The sequence below is a fragment of the Amblyraja radiata genome, chromosome 9 (genome assembly GCF_010909765.2).
Source record: "Amblyraja radiata isolate CabotCenter1 chromosome 9, sAmbRad1.1.pri, whole genome shotgun sequence".
NCBI lineage: Eukaryota > Metazoa > Chordata > Chondrichthyes > Rajiformes > Rajidae > Amblyraja > Amblyraja radiata.
In genome coordinates this window covers 51,018,040-51,042,288 of record NC_045964.1, presented here as the reverse complement: position 1 = coordinate 51,042,288, position 24,249 = coordinate 51,018,040, and the positions used below count along the sequence as shown (strand labels likewise).

General features: G+C 39.5%; 1 protein-coding gene across 7 annotated transcripts in view; it reads right to left on the bottom strand.

The window, feature by feature from the left end:
• ptpn21 (protein tyrosine phosphatase non-receptor type 21) overlaps nt 1-24,249 on the bottom strand; it is a 71,965-nt gene that overhangs the window by 17,260 nt on the left and 30,456 nt on the right. For 6 of the 7 annotated variants that reach the window (XM_033027376.1, XM_033027375.1, XM_033027378.1 and 3 more), the window contains 9 exons: nt 23,936-24,033; nt 16,469-16,536; nt 16,031-16,101; nt 12,759-12,846; nt 11,371-11,459; nt 9,943-10,030; nt 5,231-5,313; nt 4,169-4,229; nt 952-1,033 (listed from right to left, as the gene is read on the bottom strand). In XM_033027376.1, the coding sequence (XP_032883267.1) occupies nt 952-1,033; nt 4,169-4,229; nt 5,231-5,313; nt 9,943-10,030; nt 11,371-11,459; nt 12,759-12,846; nt 16,031-16,101; nt 16,469-16,536; nt 23,936-24,033 (728 nt within the window). The remainder of the gene's footprint in view (nt 1-951; nt 1,034-4,168; nt 4,230-5,230; nt 5,314-9,942; nt 10,031-11,370; nt 11,460-12,758; nt 12,847-16,030; nt 16,102-16,468; nt 16,537-23,935; nt 24,034-24,249) is intronic. The other variant, XM_033027380.1, reaches the window with a different exon arrangement.

Below are 24,249 nucleotides of genomic sequence, written 5' to 3'. Positions count from 1 at the left end.
AAGGCTCCCGTTGCCGCTGAGGCACTCGCTGCCGCGGCTAAGACTCCCATCACCGTCGCCAAAGCTCTTGTTGCCGTTGAGGCCTTACTGCTGTCAAGGCTCATGCTGCCGCCGAGACTCTCATCGCCGTCGTTGCTCCTCGGCCCACACAGGCCTCGCCGTCCGGCTTCTCCGGTGAGTCGGGCTTTCCGGGGCGCATTCCAGTCAGCGGCAGCGCCGGTTGTTCGGCAGGTGGATCGGGCACACGTGGACAGTCCCGCCGCGCGTCTGGCTCCCGGGGACACTCCCGCCACGCGCGCAGCTCCCCGATGATACCATGTGCAGTACAGACGTTGTAGGCTGAAGGACTCGTTCTTGGGCTGTACTTCCAATGCCCATTTAAGGAAACCAGACCACCCAGAAGAAATCAGGCAGGCAGAGAAAATACGTAAACTCCGCAATGACATCACTTAAACTCCAGATTGAACCTGCTCTGCACAGACTTTCTGTTGGAAGGAAAGTTACTGATGAAAAAGCTGAAGATAGTCTGGCCTAGGACAGTGCCCAATGGGACTCCTGCAGTGATATCCTGGGACAATTTAACCCCAACACCTGCTTTGTGTGATGTAACCATTAGAGCATATACTCCTTGTGTTTATTGACTATTGATATTAAAACCAAGAAACAAACTTATGCAAACATACTCAAACTAACCAACTTTTATGATATGTTAGGTTACCTCTTGTGCTACCTCTTGGGATTTTCTTTTATGTCATTCTAGGAATGGAGTTCTACAACTAAATATTTTTAAACCAATATCAAGCAAACTTTCCATTTCAGTTGCCATCCCTTTGAACATTCAAATTTGAATCATATAAGGTAATAGAAAATAAATTACTGTTGTATTTTTAAAATATACTTATTTGGCCTTTAAAAATTACTGTCTAAAATTTCACTCATTGTTTACTCTACCTTGGGAAGATTTATACGGCTCTGCGTAATGTCCATTGTAATGTAATTGTGGTACAGGCATCATAAATTGATGAGGTTTTGGCTAAAAGGAAACAAAATGATAGACATTAATCCATAGCAGAGTATTAGTAATTTGGAACAGATAGCAAAAGAAACTTATTTTCAGGTGCAAAAAAGAATTGAATAATTATGGAGCGGGTGAACACTGAAACAGGCTGCAAGCCCTAGTTTTATATAAAATTATATCTATTGAGAAACAATTGTGCTCAGAAAATTGTGGCAGGATAGAAGGCAAACCAAAAAGATACACAAATCAGTATAGAAACATAGAAAATAGGTGCAGGAGGAGGCCATTCGGCCCTTTGAGCCAGCACCGCCATTCATTGTGATCATGGCTGATCATCCCCTATCAATAACCCGTGCCTGCCTTCTCCTCATATCCCTTGACTCCACTAGCCCCTAGAGCTCTATCTAACTCCATCTTAAATCCATCCAGTGACTTGGCCTCCACTGCCCTCTGTGGCAGGGATTTCCATAAATTCACAAATCTCTGGGTGAAAAGGTTTTTTCTCACCTCAGTCTTAAATGACCTCCCCTTTATTCTAAGACTGTGGCCCCCTGGTTCTGGACTCGCCCAACATTGGGAACATTTTTCCTGCATCTAGCTTGTCCAGTCCTTTTATAATTTTATATGTTTCTATAAGATATTCCCTCATCCTTCTAAACTCCAGCGAATACAAGCCTAGTCTTTTCAATCTTTCCTCATATGACAGTCCCGCCATCCCAGGGATCAATCTCGTGAACTGCTTCAATCACAAGGATGTCCTTCCTCAAATTAGGAGACCAAAACTGTACACAATACTCCAGATGTGGTCTCACCAGAGCCCTATACAACTGCAGAAGAATGCATTATTTATCCTACTCATGGAAAAATGCTCAGGAAGAAATACATTGCAATTTTGAAACCGACAGCAATGTCTACATGTTGATGGTATGTTAACAGGTTGCAACCACAGCCTGGTTCGGTAACTCAAATGCCCAATAATGAAGGAGAAAATGGTTGATGTTGTTGACCTCCCCACCAGCGAAAGGAGACAGGAGGCGCTGTCTCAAGAAAACAGCCAGTTTAAAAGATCATCAACACACTGGGCATGCTTTTATCTTGTTGCTACTATTGGAAACGTGGTACAGGAGCTTGTAAACATCCAGGTTCAAGAACAGTTTGTTCCCGTCAACCATCACTCTTGAATCACCCTGCACAACCCTATCTACAACACCAAATTACTATGGACTTTGGCTTAGACAATTATGGTCTAATTATCAAACTAAAAATGTAATGCATTATTGTTGACTATGTTTTTTGTTGTGCTGTTGTGTTATTGTGCTTGTAAAACTGCAACAGGTAAAAATGTAATTGTTCCAGTCCCAGTGCATAAAACAAACTCGTCTAGAGATTTTTTTAATTCAAAAATGATAAACGATTCAAAAAACATTACCCATCCAAAAAAAGTTTCCACTGACTGATTTACTCAATGAGAACTTAAAGTTTAAATAGATACAAAATTAAAACCAGGAGACAACCAGAGAAAAGGAAAATCCCTTTAATTAGTAATTAGCTGGGAAAATATAAAAATGGTTTAATGGAGGAACAGGACTCTCAAGCTTGTAAAAATAGATGCATGGTTCCAGTTGTAATCAAATATCAAAAACAGCCTGGGGGTAAAATAGACGCTAGCAGCTCTTGAAAATATTGCATCATTGTAATAATTAAGTATATTAAATTCTAGTTGCCAATGTTTAGTTTTAAAGAGAAAAACTGTCAGTCTTCCATTGAGAATAAAATTGGCATTTCAGAGAAGATGGAGTATAATGTTAGGAGGACAGCCTGTTCAATGTGTATGTCAGGGATCTGAATTTAATACAACGAGAGGCATTAAAATGTGCATATATAGGTGTGCAAATATAGATATAGTTAATTATTCGGAAGAAAGCAAAGGGAAATTTATTGGTTTGCATATTGGGCTAAAAAGTGCCAGATATTCAGTCTGAGTAATGCACGTATGTAAATAAAACTGCAGCAGTTAAAGGGAAACTGTTGATACAGGGTTGTAATTTATTTTAATTTTTAATTTTTATTTTTTAAACAGAACCTCAATCTTTTACTGATTTGTTTAAAAATGCAATTGGCACCAGCCATTGTAGGCTAACATGTTTGTTCCGGTGCTGTGCTATGTTCTATCAAATGGATGGAAGCAAGAAAAAGCGCTATATAGCCTGTATCAGCGTGCAATCTTAGTGGTGTTTTAAATACTGGAGAAATATTCTGAAGCAATTCAATACAAGACTGCATAAAAAGATGGCTCATAAAAACAAACAAAACCCTCATTATAGCAGACCATGAGGTGGGAAGAGGAAGGAAGAAATGGTGTGAGGTTGCCTCTCAGATTCCTATTAAATCTTTCTCCTTTTACCTTAAACCAATGCCCTGCAGTTCTTGATTCCTCAACCCTGGGAAAAAGATTGTGTGCATTCATGCTATCTATGCCCCCCCCCCCCCCCCCCCCCCCCCCCCCCCATGAATGTATAAATCTCTACAAGATCATCCCTCAGTCTCCAGAACTCCATAGAATAAAGTCCCAGCATCCCCACCTCTCGCTCCACCTCATTCCTCCATCATATTAATGAACACTCCAACTCCATCACAACTGACTATATTTGCCAGTCATCCATCCGTGATTTTGGCTTAATGTTTCTTTCTCCATTAGCATAGACTAGCCTCATAAATATGTTCCACCATCCACTATTAGGAAAACATAGCAGAAGGAAACAAGCATAATGTTTCTAACTGCCACATGAAGCCATTTAGTCTAATCCTACAGAAATATTTTTTGTTCTACCAGTCCCATCCCCAATAATCTTCTCTGGAACTGAAAACTAACTGTCCTCCCAGATTTGAAAAAGACCTCTGACCGACAATGTTTGCTGCTTATCTTACTATAGGCACAACCTGGCCTGATGAGCATTTCTAGCATTTTCTGTTTTTATTAAAGGAGATCCACATGTTATGGTCGCACACATTAATTAAATAGTAAAATTAAATCTTAAAATAACTTTTCAGATATTTATTTGGTGATGGCTGATAAAAGATGAGGCCTTCTGTTTAAAAAAATAAATAAATCAGGAAACAATGCAATTTTCAAGACTTTATGTCACATACCAAAGACATTCTTGACAAGGTGCTCCTTCGGACTGGACTCACTGAATCAGCCTGAGCTTGCCTGAAATTAAAATACAAATGATGGCAGATTATTCTTCCCACAAAATTGAAAGATTTTTAAACTAGTCCTTTTCATGACATTAAATTGTTATTTTAACACAAGAATAGTGCAGGTAAAATATTCAGGGTGAGAGCAAGTGGAAGATAATATAGCATATGCATATTACAAGGCTGCTAAGAACAATAGAACTCAATATTTGAATATGCTTGTGCTGCTAATAAAAACATTAAAAATTAAACTATGCTCTTCAAATAACCTTAGATGTTTTAACAACTTAAATGTTTGGATACAAGGTGTGTACCAGAGCAAAATCAGATGCAAATGAGAATGAAAGCCAAGCCTCTGAAAAAGATGGAGAAATGCTCAGGTGAAAAGAGCTAATGATAGCAATAATTATGGCAACAAAGAAAAGCGAGTTCATAAAAGCAATTTAAAGCTGAATCTACAAATTTATAAAGAAATAGGCTTAAAAAGGACACCGACATTCACGCAATAACTTACTAAAGATTACTTAAAATAAGCAAGTGGAGCTCATAATAAAAAATGTTAAGTGAACTTCAGTCACATCAAATCAGCAAATAAAGGCCCAATGTTCTTTTTTTTTGACAAGCCATGTGCACAAATCACACTCTACTGGTAAACTAGTACAATACGCAGCCATACTATTTATTGGAACATTGAACTTCATTTAAAAAAGCAACACAAGCAACAAGGATACTAATTTCAACCCCCATGTTAAGGCACATTCATTAAACTTAACTGGGGGATGTGAAAGGGTATTCAAATGACTATAGTGCACAGTCAAGCAAAAATAAACTGGAATCCTGTGCTGGAAAGAGAAGGACGGAAAGTTAAAGTAAATGGAAAAAGCAAAGGCTTTGTGCAATCTTCACTCGTGTACAAGTTTCCAAAAGTAGGGAAGACTTTTGCTTTCATCTTTTTCATCAGCCTCAGTACAAAATACAGAAAAAAGAGTGCAATACAAGAGACATCATACTTACAAGTTACAGTTTTTATTCAGATTGTAAAACTTGCGTCGTGCAGCACACATTCGGCAAACATATTTAGATGTCTCCATATCTTCCTGTAGAAATAAAATGTAAAACAATTACAGCTTCTACAATTCCCTATTTTAAGTATGAAATTTCCATAGAAAACTGCATATTTAAGTAAACAAAATTAAACATATCTTTGTGAATATAATTAAAGTAGTATACAATAAAATAAAAAAGGAAAGGCACAATAGCACCGTGGTAGAGTTGTTGCCTTACAGTGCCATAGACTCGGTTCGATCCTGACTATGGGTGCTATCCATACGGAGTTTCTACATTCTCCCTGTGACTGCATGGGTTTTCTCCGGGTGCACCGGTTTCCTCCTACATTCCAAAGACATGCAGGTTTGTAGCTTAATTGGATTCTGTAAATTGTTCCTAGTGTATAGGATAGAACTTGTGCATTAGGGCCTGTTTCCAAGCTGTATCTAATTCTATCAAAATTTCATCATGCAAGTTGTCACCCGAGGATCCTCGCTATGTTAATTCAGACTGCACAATGGTCAGCGGTGGGCAAAGACAGCCAGAGTCAATTTTGATTTGCATGTCAAAAAATGTAATATGTAAAATGTAACCTTCAAGGTTAATCAGGCATGGTCACAGATTAATTGATAGCCCTAAATCACATAAGAAAGATGTGTCTGAAAATATACCGTTTCCTTCTTAAAACAGATTGTAGCGGCAGATTTTCATAGCTTTCGGGAAATTAACTCCCTAGTCGCTAAATGGATGAGCAGGGATAAGGGGAATATCTTCGATACACATGCGATCTGGCTCAGAGACCTTCAGAGCTTCTTCACAGATGTCTTCAAAAACACAGTCCTTTGATTAATAAATGCTTTATTGTTGATAGAAAATGGTAAAATACATCCAAACTTCTTCCGACGTTACTGCAATCTTCATTGAACTCCAGCTTATTACTTTAAACATTAGAAAACTCCTCGTGTCTCCGTAACACTGGCATGATCTTCTTTAAAACTCACGATCTCGCATGGCTTGCATGGCTTTAACCATATAACCATATAACAATTACAGCACGGAAACAGGCCATCTCGGCCCTACAAGTCCGTGCCGAACAACTTTTTTCCCTTAGTCCCACCTGCCTGCACTCATACCATAACCCTCCATTCCCTTCTCATCCATATGCCTATCCAATTTATTTTTAAATGATACCAACGAACCTGCCGCCACCACTTCCACTGGAAGCTCATTCCACACCGCTACCACTCTCTGAGTAAAGAAGTTCCCCCTCATGTTACCCCTAAACTTCTGTCCCTTCATTCTGAAGTCATGTCCTCTTGTTTGAATCTTCCCTATTCTCAAAGGGAAAAGCTTGATCACATCAACTCTGTCTATCCCTCTCATCATTTTAAAGACCTCTATCAAGTCCCCCCTTAACCTTCTGCGCTCCAGAGAATAAAGACCTAACTTATTCAACCTATCTCTGTAACTTAGTTGTTGAAACCCAGGCAACATTCTAGTAAATCTCCTCTGTACTCTCTCTATTTTGTTGACATCCTTCCTATAATTGGGCGACCAAAATTGTACACCATACTCCAGATTTGGTCTCACCAATGCCTTGTACAATTTTAACATTACATCCCAGCTTCTATACTCAATGCTCTGATTTATAAAGGCTAGCATACCAAAAGCTTTCTTTACCACCCTATCTATATGAGATTTCACCTTCAAGGAACTGTGCACGGTTATTCCCAGGTCCCTCTGTTCAACTGTATTCTTCAATTCCCTACCATTTATCATGTACGTCCTATTTTGATTTGTCCTGCCAAGGTGTAACACCTCACATTTATCAGCATTAAACTCCATCTGCCATCTTTCAGCCCATTTTTCCAAATGGCCTAAATCACTCTGTAGACTTTGGAAATCCTCTTCATTATCCACAACACCCCCTATCTTGGTATCATCTGCATACTTACTAATCCAATTTACCACCCCTTCATCCAGATCATTGATGTACATGACAAACAACAAAGGACCCAACACAGATCCCTGAGGCACCCCACTAGTCACCTGCCTCCAACCCGACAAACAGCCATCCACCATTACCCTCTGGCTTCTCCCATTCAGCCACTGCTGAATCCATCTTGCTATTCCTGCATTTATACCCAACAGTTTAACCTTCTTAACCAACCTTCCATGAGGAACCTTGTCAAAGGCCTTACTAAAGTCCATATAGACAACATCCACTGCTTTACCCTCGTCAATTTCCCTAGTAACCTCTTCAAATAATTCAAGAAGATTAGTCAAACATGACCTTCCAGGCACAAATCCATGTTGACTGTTCCTAATCAGACCCTGTTTATCCAGATGCTTATATATATTATCTCTAAGTATCTTTTCCATTAATTTGCCCACCACTGAAGTCAAACTAACAGGTCTATAATTGCTAGGTTTACTCTTAGAACCCTTTTTAAACAATGGAACAACATGCGCAGTACGCCAATCCTCGGGGACTATTCCCGTTTCTAATGACATTTGAAATATTTCTGTCATAGCCCTGGCTATTTCTACACTAACTTCCCTCAATGTCCTAGGGAATATCCTGTCAGGACCTGGAGACTTATCCACTTTTATATTTTTCAAAAGTGTCAGTACTTCTTTTACTTTGAAACTCATAGTATCCATAACTACTCTACTCGTTTCCCTTACCTCACATAATTCAATATCCTTCTCCTTGGTGAATACCGAAGAAAAGAAATTGTTCAATATCTCCCCCATCTCTTTTGGCTCTGCAGATAGCTGCCCACTCTGTTTCTCCAATGGACCAATTTTATCCCTCGTTATCCTTTTGCTATTAATATAGCTGTAGAAACCCTTTGGATTTACTTTCACCTTCCTTGCCAAAGCAACCTCATATCTTCTTTTAGCTTTTCTAATTTCTTTCTTAAGATTCTTTTTACATTCCTTATACTCCACAAGCACCTCATTTACTTCATGCTGCCTATAATTATTGTAGATCTCCCTCTTTTTCCGAACAAGATGTCCAATTTCCCTTGAAAACCAGGGCTCTTTCCAATTTTTACTGTTTCCTTTCAACCGAACAGGAACATAAAGATTCTGTACTCTTAAAATTTCCCCTTTAAATGTCCACCATTTCTCTTCTACATCTTTCCCATAAAACAAAATGTCCCAGTCCACTCCTTTTAAATCATCTCGCATCTCATCAAAGTTAGCCTTTCTCCAATCAAAAATCTCAACCCTAGGTCCAGTTCTGACCTTCTCCATAATTATATTGAAACTAATGGTATTGTGATCACTGGACCCGAACTGTTCCCCAACGCATACTTCTGCCACCTGACCCGTCTCATTTCCTAACAGGAGGTCCAGCACCGCCCCTTCTCTAGTAGGTACTTCTATGTATTGCTGCAAAAAACTATCCTGCACACATTTTACAAACTCCAGCCCATCCAGCCCATTTACAGAATGTGTTTCCCAGTCTATGTGTGGAAAGTTGAAATCTCCCACAATCACTACCTTGTGCTTACTACTAATATCTGCTATCTCCTTACATATTTGATCTTCCAATTCTCGTTCCCCATTTGGCGGTCTATAATACACCCCTATAAGTGTTGCTACACCTTTCCCATTTCTCAGTTCCACCCAAATAGCCTCCCTAGATGAGCCCTCCAATCTATCCTGCCAAAGCACTGCTGTAATATCTTCCCTGACTAGCAATGCAACACCTCCACCTCTTGCCCCTCCAATTCTATCACACCTGAAGCAACGAAATCCTGGAATATTTAGTTTCCAATCACAGCCCTCCTGCAACCATGTTTCACTGATCGCCACAACATCATACTTCCAGGTGTCTATCCAGACTCTAAGCTCATCCACCTTTCTTACAATGCTCCTAACATTAAAATATGCACATTTAAGAAACCCCCCGTCTCTTCTTCTCTGTTTATTTCCTTTTTTTCTTTCTCCTCTTGTGTCCGAGTGCTTCCCGTTTCTGCTTCCTGCCTCCCATTCTGTCTACTAGCTTTCTCTATTTGAGTCCCTCGCCCCAACCATTCTAGTTTAAAGTCTCCCCAGTGACCTTTGCAAATTTCCCCGCCAGGATATTGGTCCCCCTCGCTTGGCTAGCATGGTCGAAGGGTTAACCTTCTCCCTGGCTCGCTCCAAACTACACTAAAAACAAAACTGCTGCACAAGCATCTTAGCTCCAAACACGTCATAAATCCCACCCACAATATAACAGGCAGTCTAAAATTTAAAGGCACATGCCATCATCAATGACATGCAAAACAGGCCAAATGGCCACTACACAGATTAATAGAAATGAAGCACAAACTTTGGAACACAACTCAGCACAAAGTATCTTCAGAAACAAAAACAGAAGATGGGTCAGTATACTTGGCCTCTACACAGGTAGACAAAAATGCTGGAGAAACTCAGCGGGTGAGGCAGCATCTATGGAGCGAAGGAATAGGTGACGTTTTGGGTAGAGACCCTTCTTCAGACTGAAGGGTCTCGACCCGAAACGTCGCCGATTCCTTTGTTCCATAGATGCTGCCTCACCCGCTGAGTTTCTCCAGTATTTTTGTCTACCTTCGATTTTTCCAGCATCTGCAGTTCTTTCTTAAACATGTCCTCCAAACAGTGTCAACTTAACCTCAATCAAATAGTGTTAGAACACTCACGGTCTGAAACTGGATGGTCTCTTCTTTGTTTACCAATTCTAATGCAAAGCAGGATTTATTGTGAGACATGTTCGATATGTCATTCCATCTGAAAAAAATTAAATAATTTCCTGATACAGCAATTTCTACAACAACGGAAAGAATTTATAATACACTTTTGGATGAATTTTTAATTCTCTTTTGCAACTGTTATTTTATGGATGGTACACATTGCAACCACAGTATGCTGACAACAAAAATATGTGAATGCTTAGTGCAGTGATGAATGGACCTAGCATCTCATTTTAAGATCAATCCAGCATTGGTCCTCTGCAGCTCTTGTACTACACCAGAATTAAGGGGATCTATAGGCAATGAGGACTAAGATTTTGCCAAAGGACAATTCAGCTATTGTTAAAGACCAGCAGCAGTGAAGCTGCCTGACCTTTTGGATCTGATATTTTTTTTAATTTCCAGGTCACATTTGCAACATCTGCAATATGTTGCTTGTGGACCAACAGTATCTCATGGATGTTCAGTTTTCATAATTTCAATTGGCCGTATCACTCAGCATGAAGCAACATGTTCTCAATCTCTAGTTGCAACTTCATTTCCACAAAGTCTGTGTCATAGTCTATCCACCATGGACAGACACACATGCAAGAATGTTGAAGAGGACTAAATTAAGTTGATTTTTCCCCTCCCTACCTGCCAAATTATAGAGGCTGCCAGCAAACTCTTTCAGGACGCTGAAATAAAAACTGAAAGTGCAGGACACACTCAGCAAGACAGCCAGCAATTGTGGAAAGAGAAACAAAGTTAACTATTCAGGTGAAATATACTACTTGATTGTTCTGATGAAGTGTAACAGATACCATGGAGGGTAATATTTTTATTCCTATTTAATTAACTGAATTTGTCTCTGTACTGCCATGGCAGGATTCAAAGATAAGCCTCCAGATTAGATAAGGCCTTCCTAAACCCACACTTGAAGATATTGTACTTACCTGTGGAAATTGACTTCCATTGAACAATAACAAGTTCTAAATTATATAAAATAGCCTATTACATTTTATTCTCAATAATACTGAGGATTATTTCTCATATTAGATTTTCAAGATACACTGAAGTACAATGCACTGCAAAAGTTTGTTAGAAGAAAATTAGTTATCAATGCAAATTTTATCCATTGACCAAAGCTGCCACATTAGCAGCTTTTGGATCATGGAAGAAATGCAACTGCACATCTTAAAATAATAGCTCAGATGGCAATTCAAATGTTCTGTTAGAATCAAGAGCAACCACACTTTAAATTAGCATATACATTGGCAAATATGCAATCACTAATTTCTGCATTTATCTGATTAAGAAATGCCATTCAAACCAAGGATTAAGGAGTTTTAATTTAAATAGGTAATGTTTTGCAATATATTTTCATTAGGTCCTTACTTGAAAACAGATGGAAGTCTTCCATTTTTGTGCTTCATAAAGATGCCTTCCAAACATGTACCTATAAATAGATCGTTTCCTTGGCTGTCCTACAAAATCAAAAAATAGAGAAATCAGAATACAGAAATATTGCATTTTTAGTTCACGATTAAATCATTCCAAATTAATGCGGGAAATGGAAAGGTATAATAATCTCTCATCACTTGGTAGTATTTTGTGATTGGAAGCAAGTTCTTTGCTCATTTTTATACACACACTGTAAAGTCTTCATGGAATCTCATTTCTTGGTTCGAACAATTTAATTTATCAAGTTTCATTCAGAATCCAAAGCTGTTGTAATTTGATAGGAATATAAATTGATTCATAATGCTGTCAGAAATAAACAGAGGTCTATCGAAGCTGAACGCCATTTTCAATTTAAAATTTCTGCAAAAATAGTTTGTTCATTTAATTTATATTCAATGTCAGACACAATAGACAGAGACAAAAACAGGTGGTGATTGGACTTCTAATAGTTGTTTATGAGAGCAAAGGAAAACAATCGGCATTAAAAAATTGAGGTATGCTTGAAATCTCAAAAATCTTGAAGTGCACAAGCAAATGGCTCACACAAATCCCCATTCGTTTTTTTTAAACAAGCTATTAACTGCAATAAATTTCACTATCTGTCATTTTTAAATTTATGAATTTATGTAAGCATTAATATTGAACTGTTCCTTATCAGTGTAATATTTCCTTTGCCATTAAATCTAGACAAGTAGTTTTTAGACCATTTTTTTCAGCTCATCTTTCTGGTTCCCGAGATGAGTGAAAGTTGTGATCATTCCACATCTTTTAACAAGCAATTGGAATACATTGTCTTGTATTTGTTCTTGCATATAAAGATGCAGAACAAGAGACATTGGCAGTTTATGACAACTGAAATGTATTCAAGCATACACTGTAATTTTAGTCTGTGGATTAAACTAATGGAAAATGAATTAATTTTCATGTTTAATGTTCTTGAGCACATTAAATTTGTGGGAGAGAAGACAACGTATTATCCTATCTTCTCACCACACCAATATTAGGAGTAAACCATTTTCCAGTCATTAAAACTGCTTTTGTAGGAATCAAATTCTCAACTTATTTCATTTATGCAGATATTCATAATAAAATGTTTCCAAGTAATTCAGGTGATGGAGAATTAGGGATAGTTTACTGGGAAATCCATCATTTAATGCACCTCCCCAATTAGCATGGGCAGGTAATGTGGAGCTACTTTTGAAGTCCTAAAGTGTACATGATGCTATTAAAGAATGCAGTCTACGATTCTTTAAAAATACTTTAAGGCAACACTTTCTCATCTCCATGTGCAGATAATGCTTCTGTGTTTTCTTCTTTTATACCTTGGCTGTATAGTTTTCATGGCCGTAGTCATCCATTTTCATTACCTCCTGAAGATAAAGTAATTCTGCCTCAGAGGGAGTAAGACCCCTAGAAACAAAGCAGAGTACATACAAATAAATGTATAAAAAAATTAATTAACTTTTGTTTAGAACACCATTCGAGTGGCTAGAATTTCAGAAGCAAACTCCAGATTACCTTGCCAATTAACAATGGAAATGATGGTCGGAAACAATTCACATGCTCATCTCACTCCACAATTTTGTTAAATACTTGTATAATGTAATGTAAATACTTACAATACTTGTATAACAATAATACATTTTGTTAAATAATGTATAATGTAATACATTTATGTCACTTCAGTGTTGAGCCTTTACAATACTACAAAATAATGGAGATGTCTGAGGACAATCCAAATATAGTTGAGGAAGCGCTGGGCGTCCAAGGCATACGAGGGTAGATAAAACTCCCAGACCTGATCAGATATATCCAAGGACACAGGGAAGTAAAAGAAGAACTTGTAGGAGTCGTGGCTGAAATAAATGATTCATCATTAGACACGAGAAAGGTGCCAGGAAGACGGGAGGGTAGCTAATGGTGTGTGTCTGTTTAAGAAGGGCTGTGAAGAGAAACCTGGGAACTATAGACCAGTAAGCCTAACATCTACTGGAGAGGATTCTGAAGAATAAGATATACAGTGCATTCAGAAAGTATTAAGACCCTTTCACGTTTTCCACATTTTGTTACGTTACAGCCTTATTCTAAAATGGGTAAAAAAAATTTTTTTTTTAAATCATCAATCTACACACAATACCCCACAATAAAAAAGCGAAAACAGGTGTTTAGAAAAATTTGCAAAGTAATTAAAAATAAATAACTGAAATATCACATTTACATAAGTATTCAGTCCCTTTACTCAGTACTTTGTTGAGGCACCTTTGGCAACGATTACAGCCTCAAGTCTTCTTGGATATGACGCTACAAGCACACCTGCATTTGGGTAATTTCTCCCATTCTTCTCTATTTTCAGGTCCCTCCAGAGATGTTCGATCGGGTTCAAGTCCGGGCTCTGGCTGGGCCACTCAAGGACATTCACAGACTTGTCACGAAGCCACTCCTGCGTTGTCTTGGCTGTGTGCTGAGGGTCGTTCTCGAGCTGGAAAGTGAACCTCTGCCCCAGTTTGAGGTCCTGAATGCTCTGGAGCAGGTTTCCATCAAGGATCTCACTGTACTTTGCTCTGTTCATCTTTCCCTCGATCCTGACTTGTCTCCCAGTTCCTACCGCTGATAAACATCCCCACAGCATGATGCGACCACCACCATACTTCACCGTAGGTATGGTATTGGTCAGGTGATGAGCAGTGCCTAGTTTCCTTTCAGGCCAAAGAGTTCAATCTTGATTTCATCAGACCAGAGAATCTTGTTTCTCATGGTCTGAGAGTCCTTTAGGCGCCTTTTGGCAAACTCCAAGCGGGCTGTCATGTGCCTTTTACTGAGGAGTGGCTTCCGTTTTGCCACACTACCATACAGGCCTGATTGGTGGAGTGATGCAGATATAGTTGTCCTTCTGGAAGGTTCTCCCATCTCCACAGAGGAACTCTGGAGCTCTGTCAGAGTGACCATCGTGTTCTTGGTCATCTCCCTGACCAAGGCCCTTCTCCCCCGATTGCTCAGTTTGGCCGGGAGGCCAGCTCTATGAAGTCCTGGTGGTTCCAAAGTTCTTCCATTTAAGAATGACGGAGGCCACTGTGCTCTTCGGGACCTGCAATGTTGCAGAAAATGTTTTATACCCTTCCCCAGATCTGTGTCTCGACACAATCCTTTCTCGGAGGTCAATGGACAATTCCTTCATCTTCATGACTTGTTTTTTGCTCTGACATGCACTGTCAACTGTGGGACCTTATATTGACACGTGTGTGCCTTTCCAAATCATTTACCACTGGTGAACTCTAATCAAGTTGTAGAAACATTTCAAGGATAATCAATGGAACCAGGATGAACCTAAGCTCATTTTGAGTCTCATAGCAAAGGGTCTGAATGCTTATGGTATTTATGTGATATTTCAGCAATTTCTTTTTAATTACTTTGCAAAAAATTCTAAACACCCGTTTTCGCTTCTTCATTCTGGGGTATTGTGTGTAGGTTGATGATCAAAAAAAGTTTCATCCATTTTAAAATATGGCTGTAACATAACAAAATATGGAAAAAGTGAAGGGGTCTGAATATTTTTTGAATGCACTATACATGCATTTGGAAAGACAAGGGTTGATGAGGGAAAGTCAACATGGTTTTGCACCTGGGAGATTGCGTTTCATTAACTTGATTGAATATTTTGAAGCAACCAATAAGGTTGATGGGGGCAGGACCATTGATGTAGTCTATATGGACCAGCTTTAATAAGCTTCAACATGATAATCATGGGTTTCCAAGAGAGCTAGCTAACTGGATACATACAAAAACAGAAAGTGCTGTGGGATTTATGAGTACAAGTAATAGTCGCAGTGGTGTCACGGGGAAATGGGGTGAAGAAGGTTTTGGACATACAAGTTTTCATCAGTCAGGGAATTGAACAGGATGTTATGTCACAGTTGTACTTGGAGTATTGTGTTCAGTTTTGGTCACCTCTAATGGAAATATGCAATTTTTGCTGAAAAAGGTGCAGAAATGGGCCTGTGAGGATGTTGCCAGGACTTGAAAGGCCCAAACTAGAGGGAGATGTTGAGCAGGCTAGAATTTTGGACCCAAAGGACATAGGTTTAAGGTGTGAGGTGACTTTTTCCACATGGAGGATGTTAGGTATATGGAACAAGTTTCCAGAGGAAATGGTTGAGTCAGGAAAGATAACAATTAGAATGTATATGGAAAGGAAAGGTTTAGAGGGATATATGGCTAGGTGCAGGGAAATAGGACTAGCTCAGAAGGGTTGGCATGGACAAGTTGTGCTGAGGGGGCCTGTTTTTGTGCTGTATGACTACAACTATATTATAACAATATTTTTGCTCCTATTTCTTTGCAATATTAGCTAAGGTGGTTGTGACGTAACATCAGGCATCAGCAAAGCTGCTCTGAAGCTATTTAACATGTACAAACACTGCTCGAATGACCTCGTTCCATTTCAATAATTCCCAATTTTCAGTAGGAGACTTCTGGTCTCAGTTGAGAGTTCAGTATTATTGCTGCATTCATGATTGAATACACAAGTGCAACAATCTGCAGAAACCTTCATCAGTACAAGAGGAAAAGATCCAAACAAGATACTTAAAAACTTAACCTGAATTTCTGATATAGTGAAGCAACTTTCTGTGTGGCATCTTGTAGCATTCGGTCATCTTGAATCCAATTCTTTGGGTAACAGGCAAGATAAAAACAAACAAAGTAGCTTATTAAAGGAATAATACTAGATAACCACTATTATTTTTGATGCAACATTATTATACTTTAATTTCACTGTAACAAAACTGCAAAATATGTCCATTATTTAACTATTGCTGACCACACATACAATGGATAATTTATATAAAATTGTCTTGAATATCTTCAATCTTCTTTCCATTTATATTATATTCATGAACTTCATACACTGAAACACAAGGATAGTGAAGGTTTCGTGGAGAAAGTATTTTTACCCTAACGTCTAAACTGGATCCTTTAAAATAAGACCATTATTTTCATTTAAATGTTTCCACAACTATATAATAAATGAACTTACAACTGGGAAAAGATCACACTTGTACAGGAATTCTTGGGATTCATACTGATCATAGTCTCCAAAATCAGCTGCAGAAAAACAGATGAATCAAATTTCACAGAAAACAAAACCGACCAAAAAAAATGATATTTGGTATATGCATTCCTGGCCAAGTACATCAAATCCATTTAAAAATTGAGTGAAAATATTAAGACTGGAACAAAGACTTGGTATAACCCTAAAACATCTTGCGTTTACACTTTACTCAGAGAATGAGGTTAAAGGACAAGTTAAGAACACCTTAAGAAACAGTTAGACAGGTACATGGATAGGACAGATTTGGAGGGATATGGACCAAATGTTGGCAGGTGGAGCTAATGTAGCTGGAACATGTTGGCCGATGTGGACAAATTGCGCCGAAGGGCCTGTTTCCATACTGTATCACTCTATGACTATGTGTTGCATCTCCTGTTGTTGCAAGGAAATGTGCCGGAAGGGGGGTGGTTGGTGGGAACAGGGGAGTGGACTAGAAAGTCACAGAGCGAATGATCCCACAAAAATGCTGAAAGCGGATGACGTGTTGGAATCTCTTTCAATGCGGTGAAAATTGTGGAGAATCACCTGTGGAATGCAAAGATGGAAGGTGTAGACCAGGGGAAGTCAGTACCTGTGGAAATATAGTAACAGCAAAGGAATTGAAAAAGGATGAGGTGCAGTCAAAGGCTTAGTTAACAATGGTGTACTGGATTCCAGATTTAGGAAGGAGGAAGACATTTCAGAGGCACCTACATCTCAGAACCAATAATAATAAGAGAGAGAAAATGGGACAATGGAAGCGTCCTTAATGTTGCAAGGGTGGGATGAAGAGTAGTCGAGATAGCTTTGAGTCGATAGGTATGCGATGGATATTACAGTAGCTATTATAGTATAGATGGCTATTGTAGTAGCTAGAATATCTCCTGAGGTAGGCAGTGAGGTGTCCACTAAAGGAAAGAAAGCCAGAGATTTTTCATGTCAGAATGAGAACCAGGTGGCATGTGGCAGCAAAACGAACAAAATCGTCAAAGTTCTGCATGTGACAGCACCAATACAGTCATCATTGTACTGGAAAAAGAGGGAATGGGCCCATTAAGACTGAAACAAATACTGTTCCAAAACTCCACAAGATAGGGATAGTTTGGAGCTATGTAAAGGCCTTTGATGTCCTTTGATCTGGATAAAATGTGGGGTTTAGGAAGAAATTATTCAATGTGAGAATAAGATCAGAGACAACAGATCGTGCTGGTGGAAGGGAACTGGTTCAGCCTCTGCTCCAGGAAGCAGATGGGTCCTCAGACTGTCGTGATGTGGATTGGATACAAAGGATATTGGAAATCCATGCTAAAGATGAGCTCATTGGGACCAGGAAATTAGAAGCACTCAAAGTGACAGAGGGCAATTAATAACCATATAACCATATAACACTTACAGCACGGAAACAGGCCATCTCGGCCCTACAAGTCCGTGCCAAACACTTATTTTCCCCTAGTCCCATCTACCTGCACTCAGACCATAACCCTCCATTCCTTTCCCATCCATATACCTATCCAATTTATTTTTAAATGATAAAATCGAACCTGCCTCCACTACTTCCACTGGAAGCTCATTCCACACAGCTGCCACTCTCTGAGTAAAGAAGTTCCCCCTCATGTTACCCCTAAACCTCTGTCCCTTAATTCTGAAGTCATGTCCTCTTGTTTGAATCTTCCTTACTCTCAATGGGAAAAGCTTATCCATGTCAACTCCGTCTATCCCTCTCATCATTTTAAAGACCTCTATCAAGTCCCCCCTTAACCTTCTGCGCTCCAAAGAATAAAGACCTAACTTGTTCAACCCTTCTCAGTAACTTAGTTGCTGAAATCCAGGTAACATTCTAGTATATCTCCTCTGTACTCTCTCTATTTTGTTGACATCCTTCCTATAATTGGGCGACCAAAATTGTACACCATACACCAGAATTGGTCTCACCAATGCCTTGTACAATTTAACATTACATCCCAACTTCTATATTCAATGCTCTGATTTATAAAGGCTAGCACACCAAAAGCTTTCTCTACCACCCTATCTACATGAGATTCCACCTTCAGGGAACTATGCACAGTTATTCCTAGATCCCTCTGTTCAACTGCATTCCTCAATTCGCTACCATTTACCATGTACGTCCTATTTTGATTTGTCCTGCCAAGATGTAGCACCTCACACTTATTAGCATTAAACTCCATCTGCCATCTTTCAGCCCATTCTTCCAAATGGCCTAAATCTCCCTGTAGACTTTGGAAATCTACTTCATTATCCACAACACCACCTATCTTAGTATCATCTGCATACTTATTAATCCAATTTACCACACCATCATCCAGATAATTGATGTACATGACAAACAACAGTGGACCTAACGCAGATCCCTGAGGCACCCCACTTGTCACCGGCCTCCAACCTGACAAACAGCCATCCACCATTACTCTCTGGTATCTCCCATTCAGCCACTGTTGAATCCATCTTGCTACTCCACCATTAATACCCAACAATTGAACCTTCTTATAACCTTCCATGAGGAACCTTGTCAAAGGCTTACTAAAGTCCATATGGACAACATCCACTGCTTTACCCTCATCAATTTCCCTAGTAACCTCTTCAAAAAATTCAAGAAGATTAGTCAAACGTGACCTTCCAGGCACAAATCCATGTTGACTGTTCCTAATCAGACCCTGTTTATCCAGATGCTTATATATATTATCTCTAAGTATCCTTTCCATTAATTTGCCCATCACTGACGTCAAACTAACAAGTCTATAATTGCTAGGTTTACTCTTAGAACCCTTTTTAAACAATGGAACAACATGCGCAGTACGCCAATCCTCCGGCACTATTCCCGTTTCTAATGACATTTGAAATATTTCTGTCATAGCCCCTGCTATTTCTACAATAACTTCCCTCAATGTCCTTGGGAATATCCTGTCAGGACCTGGAGACATATCCACTTTCATATTTTTCAAAAGTGTCAGTACTTCTTCTTTGAATCCCAAATTCTTTTTGTAGATTTTGTGCAGGACTGTCTGGGTAACCATAGCCTGATGTTCGATGGCTGGGTTATTATCAAAGGGAGATACGAGGAAATGTCAGAGGTGACACCTGGCCTCCACAAGTGTAGGTCAGTAAATAGATCACAACAGCACCTTATCAGCAGTCTGATAGCAATATCGGAGTTGATAAATGGTTCATATTAACCAGATAACATAGTTTACATTTATCCCTAAAGCCACCCTGGTTTTATCCTATCACAGACATCCTCCACCCTTGCCCTCTTTGCGCGAAACAAGCTTCTTTTGTCTCCCTCTCAGTTTTTGAAGAAGGGTCCTGGACCTAAAATGTTAGCTGTGTTTTTCTTCCCACAAATGCAACTCGACTTGCTCAGTATTTCCAATGTTTTCTATTTCTAATTTAGGTTTCAGATAGACAGGTTTTTTTTCCATTTTCACTTTAAATGCATGTCCCAAATGTTGTTCAATTTGGAACACCACTGATCCATTTGCTGAGGATAAATGGTAAAAGGTAATCAAAAACTGGTTTCTTTGTCCTGGTTTGACTCAATGCCACAAAGCTACACGGGCCTGTATTCAAGGTTGGCTGTGTGATGATACTCTCCTTCATGAATACCACTAATGCCTCATCTGGCGAGTCTGTCCTTCAGTTGGAGATTGTATCCAAGGACTGTGATGGAGAAGTGTTGACGTACAAGCTGTGATTCTGTGAGTATAACTACAGTGCCCACCATAATGTTTGGAACAAATACCCATCATTTATTTATTTGCCTCTGTACTCCACAATTTGAGATTTGTAATAGAAAAAAAAAAAATCACATGTGGTTAAAGTGCACATTGTCAGATTTTAATAAAGGCCATTTTTATACATTTTGGTTTCACCATGTAGAAATTGCAGAAGTGTTTATACATAGTCCCCCCATTTCAGGGCACCATAATGTTTGGGACACAGCAATATCATGCAAATGAAAGGTCATGTTTAGTATTTTGTTGCATATCCTTTGCATGCAATGACTGCTTGAAGTCTGCGATTCATGGACATCACCAGTTGCTGGGTGTCTTCTTTGGTGATGCTCTGCCAGGCCTGTATTGCAGCCATCTTTAGCTTATGCTTGTTTTGGGGACTGGTCCCCTTCAGTTTTCTGTTCAGTTCAAGTTCAAGTGAGTTTATTGTCATGTGTCCCTGATAGGACAATGAAATTCTTGCTTTGCTTCAGCACACAAAACATTTACTACAAAACAGATCATTGTGTCCCTATACCGTAATATAAATATATACACACATGAATAAATAAACTGATAAAGTGCAAATAACAGATAATTGGTTATTAATAATCAGAGTTTTGTCAGAGGCAGGTTTAATAGCCTGATGGCTGTGGGGAAGTAGCTATTCCTGAACCTGGTTGTTGCAGTCTTCAGGCTCCTGTACCTTCTACCTGAAGGTAGCAGGGAGATGAGTGTGTGGCCAGGATGGTGTGGGTCTTTGATGATACTGCCAGCCTTTTTGAGGCAGCGACTGCGATAAATCCCCTCGATGGAAGGAAGGTCAGAGCCGATGATGGACTGGGCAGTGCTTACTACTTTTTGTAGTCTTTTCCTCTCCAGGGCGCTCAGGTTGCCGAACCAAGCCACGATGCAACCGGTCAGCATGCTTTCTACTGTGCACCTATAGAAGTTAGAGAGAGTCTTCCTTGACAAACCGACTCTCTGTAATCTTCTCAGGAAGTAGAGGCGCTGATGAGCTTTCTTGATAATTGCATTAGTGTTCTCGGACCAGGAAAGATCTTCAGAGATGCGCACGCCCAGGAATTTGATGCTCTTGACCCTAGCATATAAAAGGCATGCTCATTTGGGTTCAGATCGGGTGATTGACTTGGCCACTCAAGAATTGACCATTTTTAGCTTTGAAAAATGCCTTTGTTGCTTTACCAGTATGTTTAGGATCATTGTCTTGCTGTAGAATCAACTGCCGGAAAATTAGTTTTGAGGCATTTGTTTGAACTTGAGCAGATAGAATGTGTCTATACCCTTCAGAATTCATTATGCTATTATCATCAGCAGTTGTATCATCAATGAAGATAAGTGAATCCGTACCTTCAGCAGTCATACATGCCCAGGCCATAACACCCCCACCACTGTGTTTCACAGATGAGATGGTATGCTTTGGATCTTGGGCAGTTCCTTCTCTCCTCCATACTTTGTTTTTGCCATCACTCTGAAATAAATTAATCTTCGTCTCACCTATTCATAAGACATTTTTCCAGAACTGCTCTTTTAAGTTCTTCTTGGCAAACTCCAACCTGGCCATCCTATTTTTGCGACTAACCAGTGGTTTGCATCTTGCAGTGTACCTCTGTATTTCTGTTCATGAAGTCTTCTGTGGACAGTGGTCATTGACAAATCCACACAAGACTCCTGAAGAGTGTTTCTGATCTGTCGGACATGTGTTTGGGGATTTTTGTTTATTATAGAGAGAAGTCTTCTGTCATCAGCTGTGGAGGTCTTCCTTGGCTTGCCAGTCCCTTTGTGATTAGTAAGCTCACCAGTGCTCTCTTTCTTCTTAATGATGTTCCAAACAGTTGATTTGGTAAGCCTAAGGTTTGGCTGATGTCTCTAACAGTTTTATTCTTGTTTCCCAGTCTCATAATGGCTTCTTTGTCTTTCATTGGCACAACTTTGGTCCGCATGTTAATAAACAGCAATAAAAGTTTCCAAAGGTGATGGAAAGGCTGGAGGAAAGACTAGGTGCTGAGAGCTCTCTTATACCTGCATTAAGGCAATTAAACACACCTGAGCAATTACATTCGCCTGTGAAGCCATGTGTCCCAAACATTATGGTGCCATGAAATGGTGGGACTATGTATAAACACAGCTGTAATTTCTACATGGCGAAACCAAAATGTATAACAACGGCCTTTAATAAAATCTGACAATGTGCTCTTTGACTACATGTGATTTTTTTCTATTACAAATCTCAAATTGTGGAGTAGAGGCAAATAAATAAATGATGGGTCTTTGTCTCCAACATTATGGAGGGCACTGTATGTTCAGCTGTTGCTTGTCATGTCTGAGGGACTGCTTTCCTAATTAAAACACCAGTCCCAGATGTTCATAAATAAGACTGAAGTTCATTGGCCTGTGAGCAACTTTGTAAGGTCTGAATTTGGTGTCCAGATTGATATGAGTTCTATTACTTTAAAAATAGATGGTGAACTTCATTTCAGGAAATGGTATTGCCAAATGCAGTTGTGAAAAATTGAGAACAAAGGTACAATCATGGGACAACAGAATTGTGAAGGATCAAGAAGAATCATGGCAATGATTTGTTTGTAGTTTTATTTAGGGTTAATTTTGCATTATGCAGGGGTGGAGAGGCAGCACAGTGGCAAAGCAGTAGACTTGCTCCCTTACAGCGCCAGAGACCCAGGTTCGATCCTGTCTACGGAAGCAGTCTGTATGGAGATTGTAAATATCCCTGTGCTCACATGGGTTTTCTGAGTGCTCCGGTTTCCTCCCATACTCCTACGACATACAGGTTTTAAAGTGGCTTCTATAAATTGTAGATATTGTCCCTAGTGTGAAAGATAGTGTTAGCGTACAGGGTGATCGCTGGTCTGCGCAGACTTGGTGGGCCGAAGGGTCTGTTTCCAAGCTATGTCAAAATATGGAAAGTTTTTGGAATGCAATGAAATTGTTCAAAAAGAGAGGAAATGGATTGGAAGGTGGACACTGGGTTGCTAGATGGGAGGAGTTAAGTGTTTTGTATTGGCTGATAGAGGCGGATATTTTGAAAGGGAGGGAGACAGTAAGCAAGAAGAAACCACTTATAATGTTGTCAAGAGAGGATTGGCAAGGGCTTTAACTACATAACACTTTGTCCAGCTACATAGAGTCATAGTAATAGAGTGATACAGTGTGGATACAGGCCCTTCGGCCCAACTCGCCCACACCGGCCAACGATGTCCCAGCTACCCTAGTCCCATTTGCTTGGCTTGGCCCATAACCCTCCAAACCTGTCTTATCCATGTACCTGTCCAACTGTTTCTTAAACGATGGGATAGTCCCAGCCTCAACTACCTCCTCTGGCAGCTTGTTCCATACACCCACCACAATCTGTGTGAAAATGTTAACCCTCGGATTCCTATTAAATCTTTTCCCCATCACCTTGAACCTATGTCCTCTGGTCCTCGATTTCCCCACTCTGGGTAAAAGACTGTGCATCTACCCAATCTATTCCTCTCATGATTTTGTATACCTCTATAAGTATCTTCTGATTTACTTAGCAAAAGTATCAAATATAAGTTTAATTGGAAATCCAAAATAGTCCTGCATTTATCCATTAAAATTACATTGAGAGTACTTGTTATGACTTAGAATCAAAAGTTTTATCTTACAAACTTGTTCTTACCTTGTGCAGCTAGACTAGCAAGTTGAATTCCTTGTTCTAACGTGCAAGATATGTGACCTTCTAAAATATCTTTCTTCAATTGAAGATAATACTGGTATCTGCGCAAACAAATTGCAGTGCTTCATGTAATAACGTTCCACATTTCCTAATCACAGCAGGAGTTGCATATCTTTTCCCTACTCCAATGATGCTATGGCCAATAAATACAACCACGCCACCAGCTGAGATCATGTAACTCAAAAGAACAGAACTTAAACTTGGGGCTTGCAAGATTTTAATAACACCAAGATGTAGGCTTAATTTCCAAGAGCATA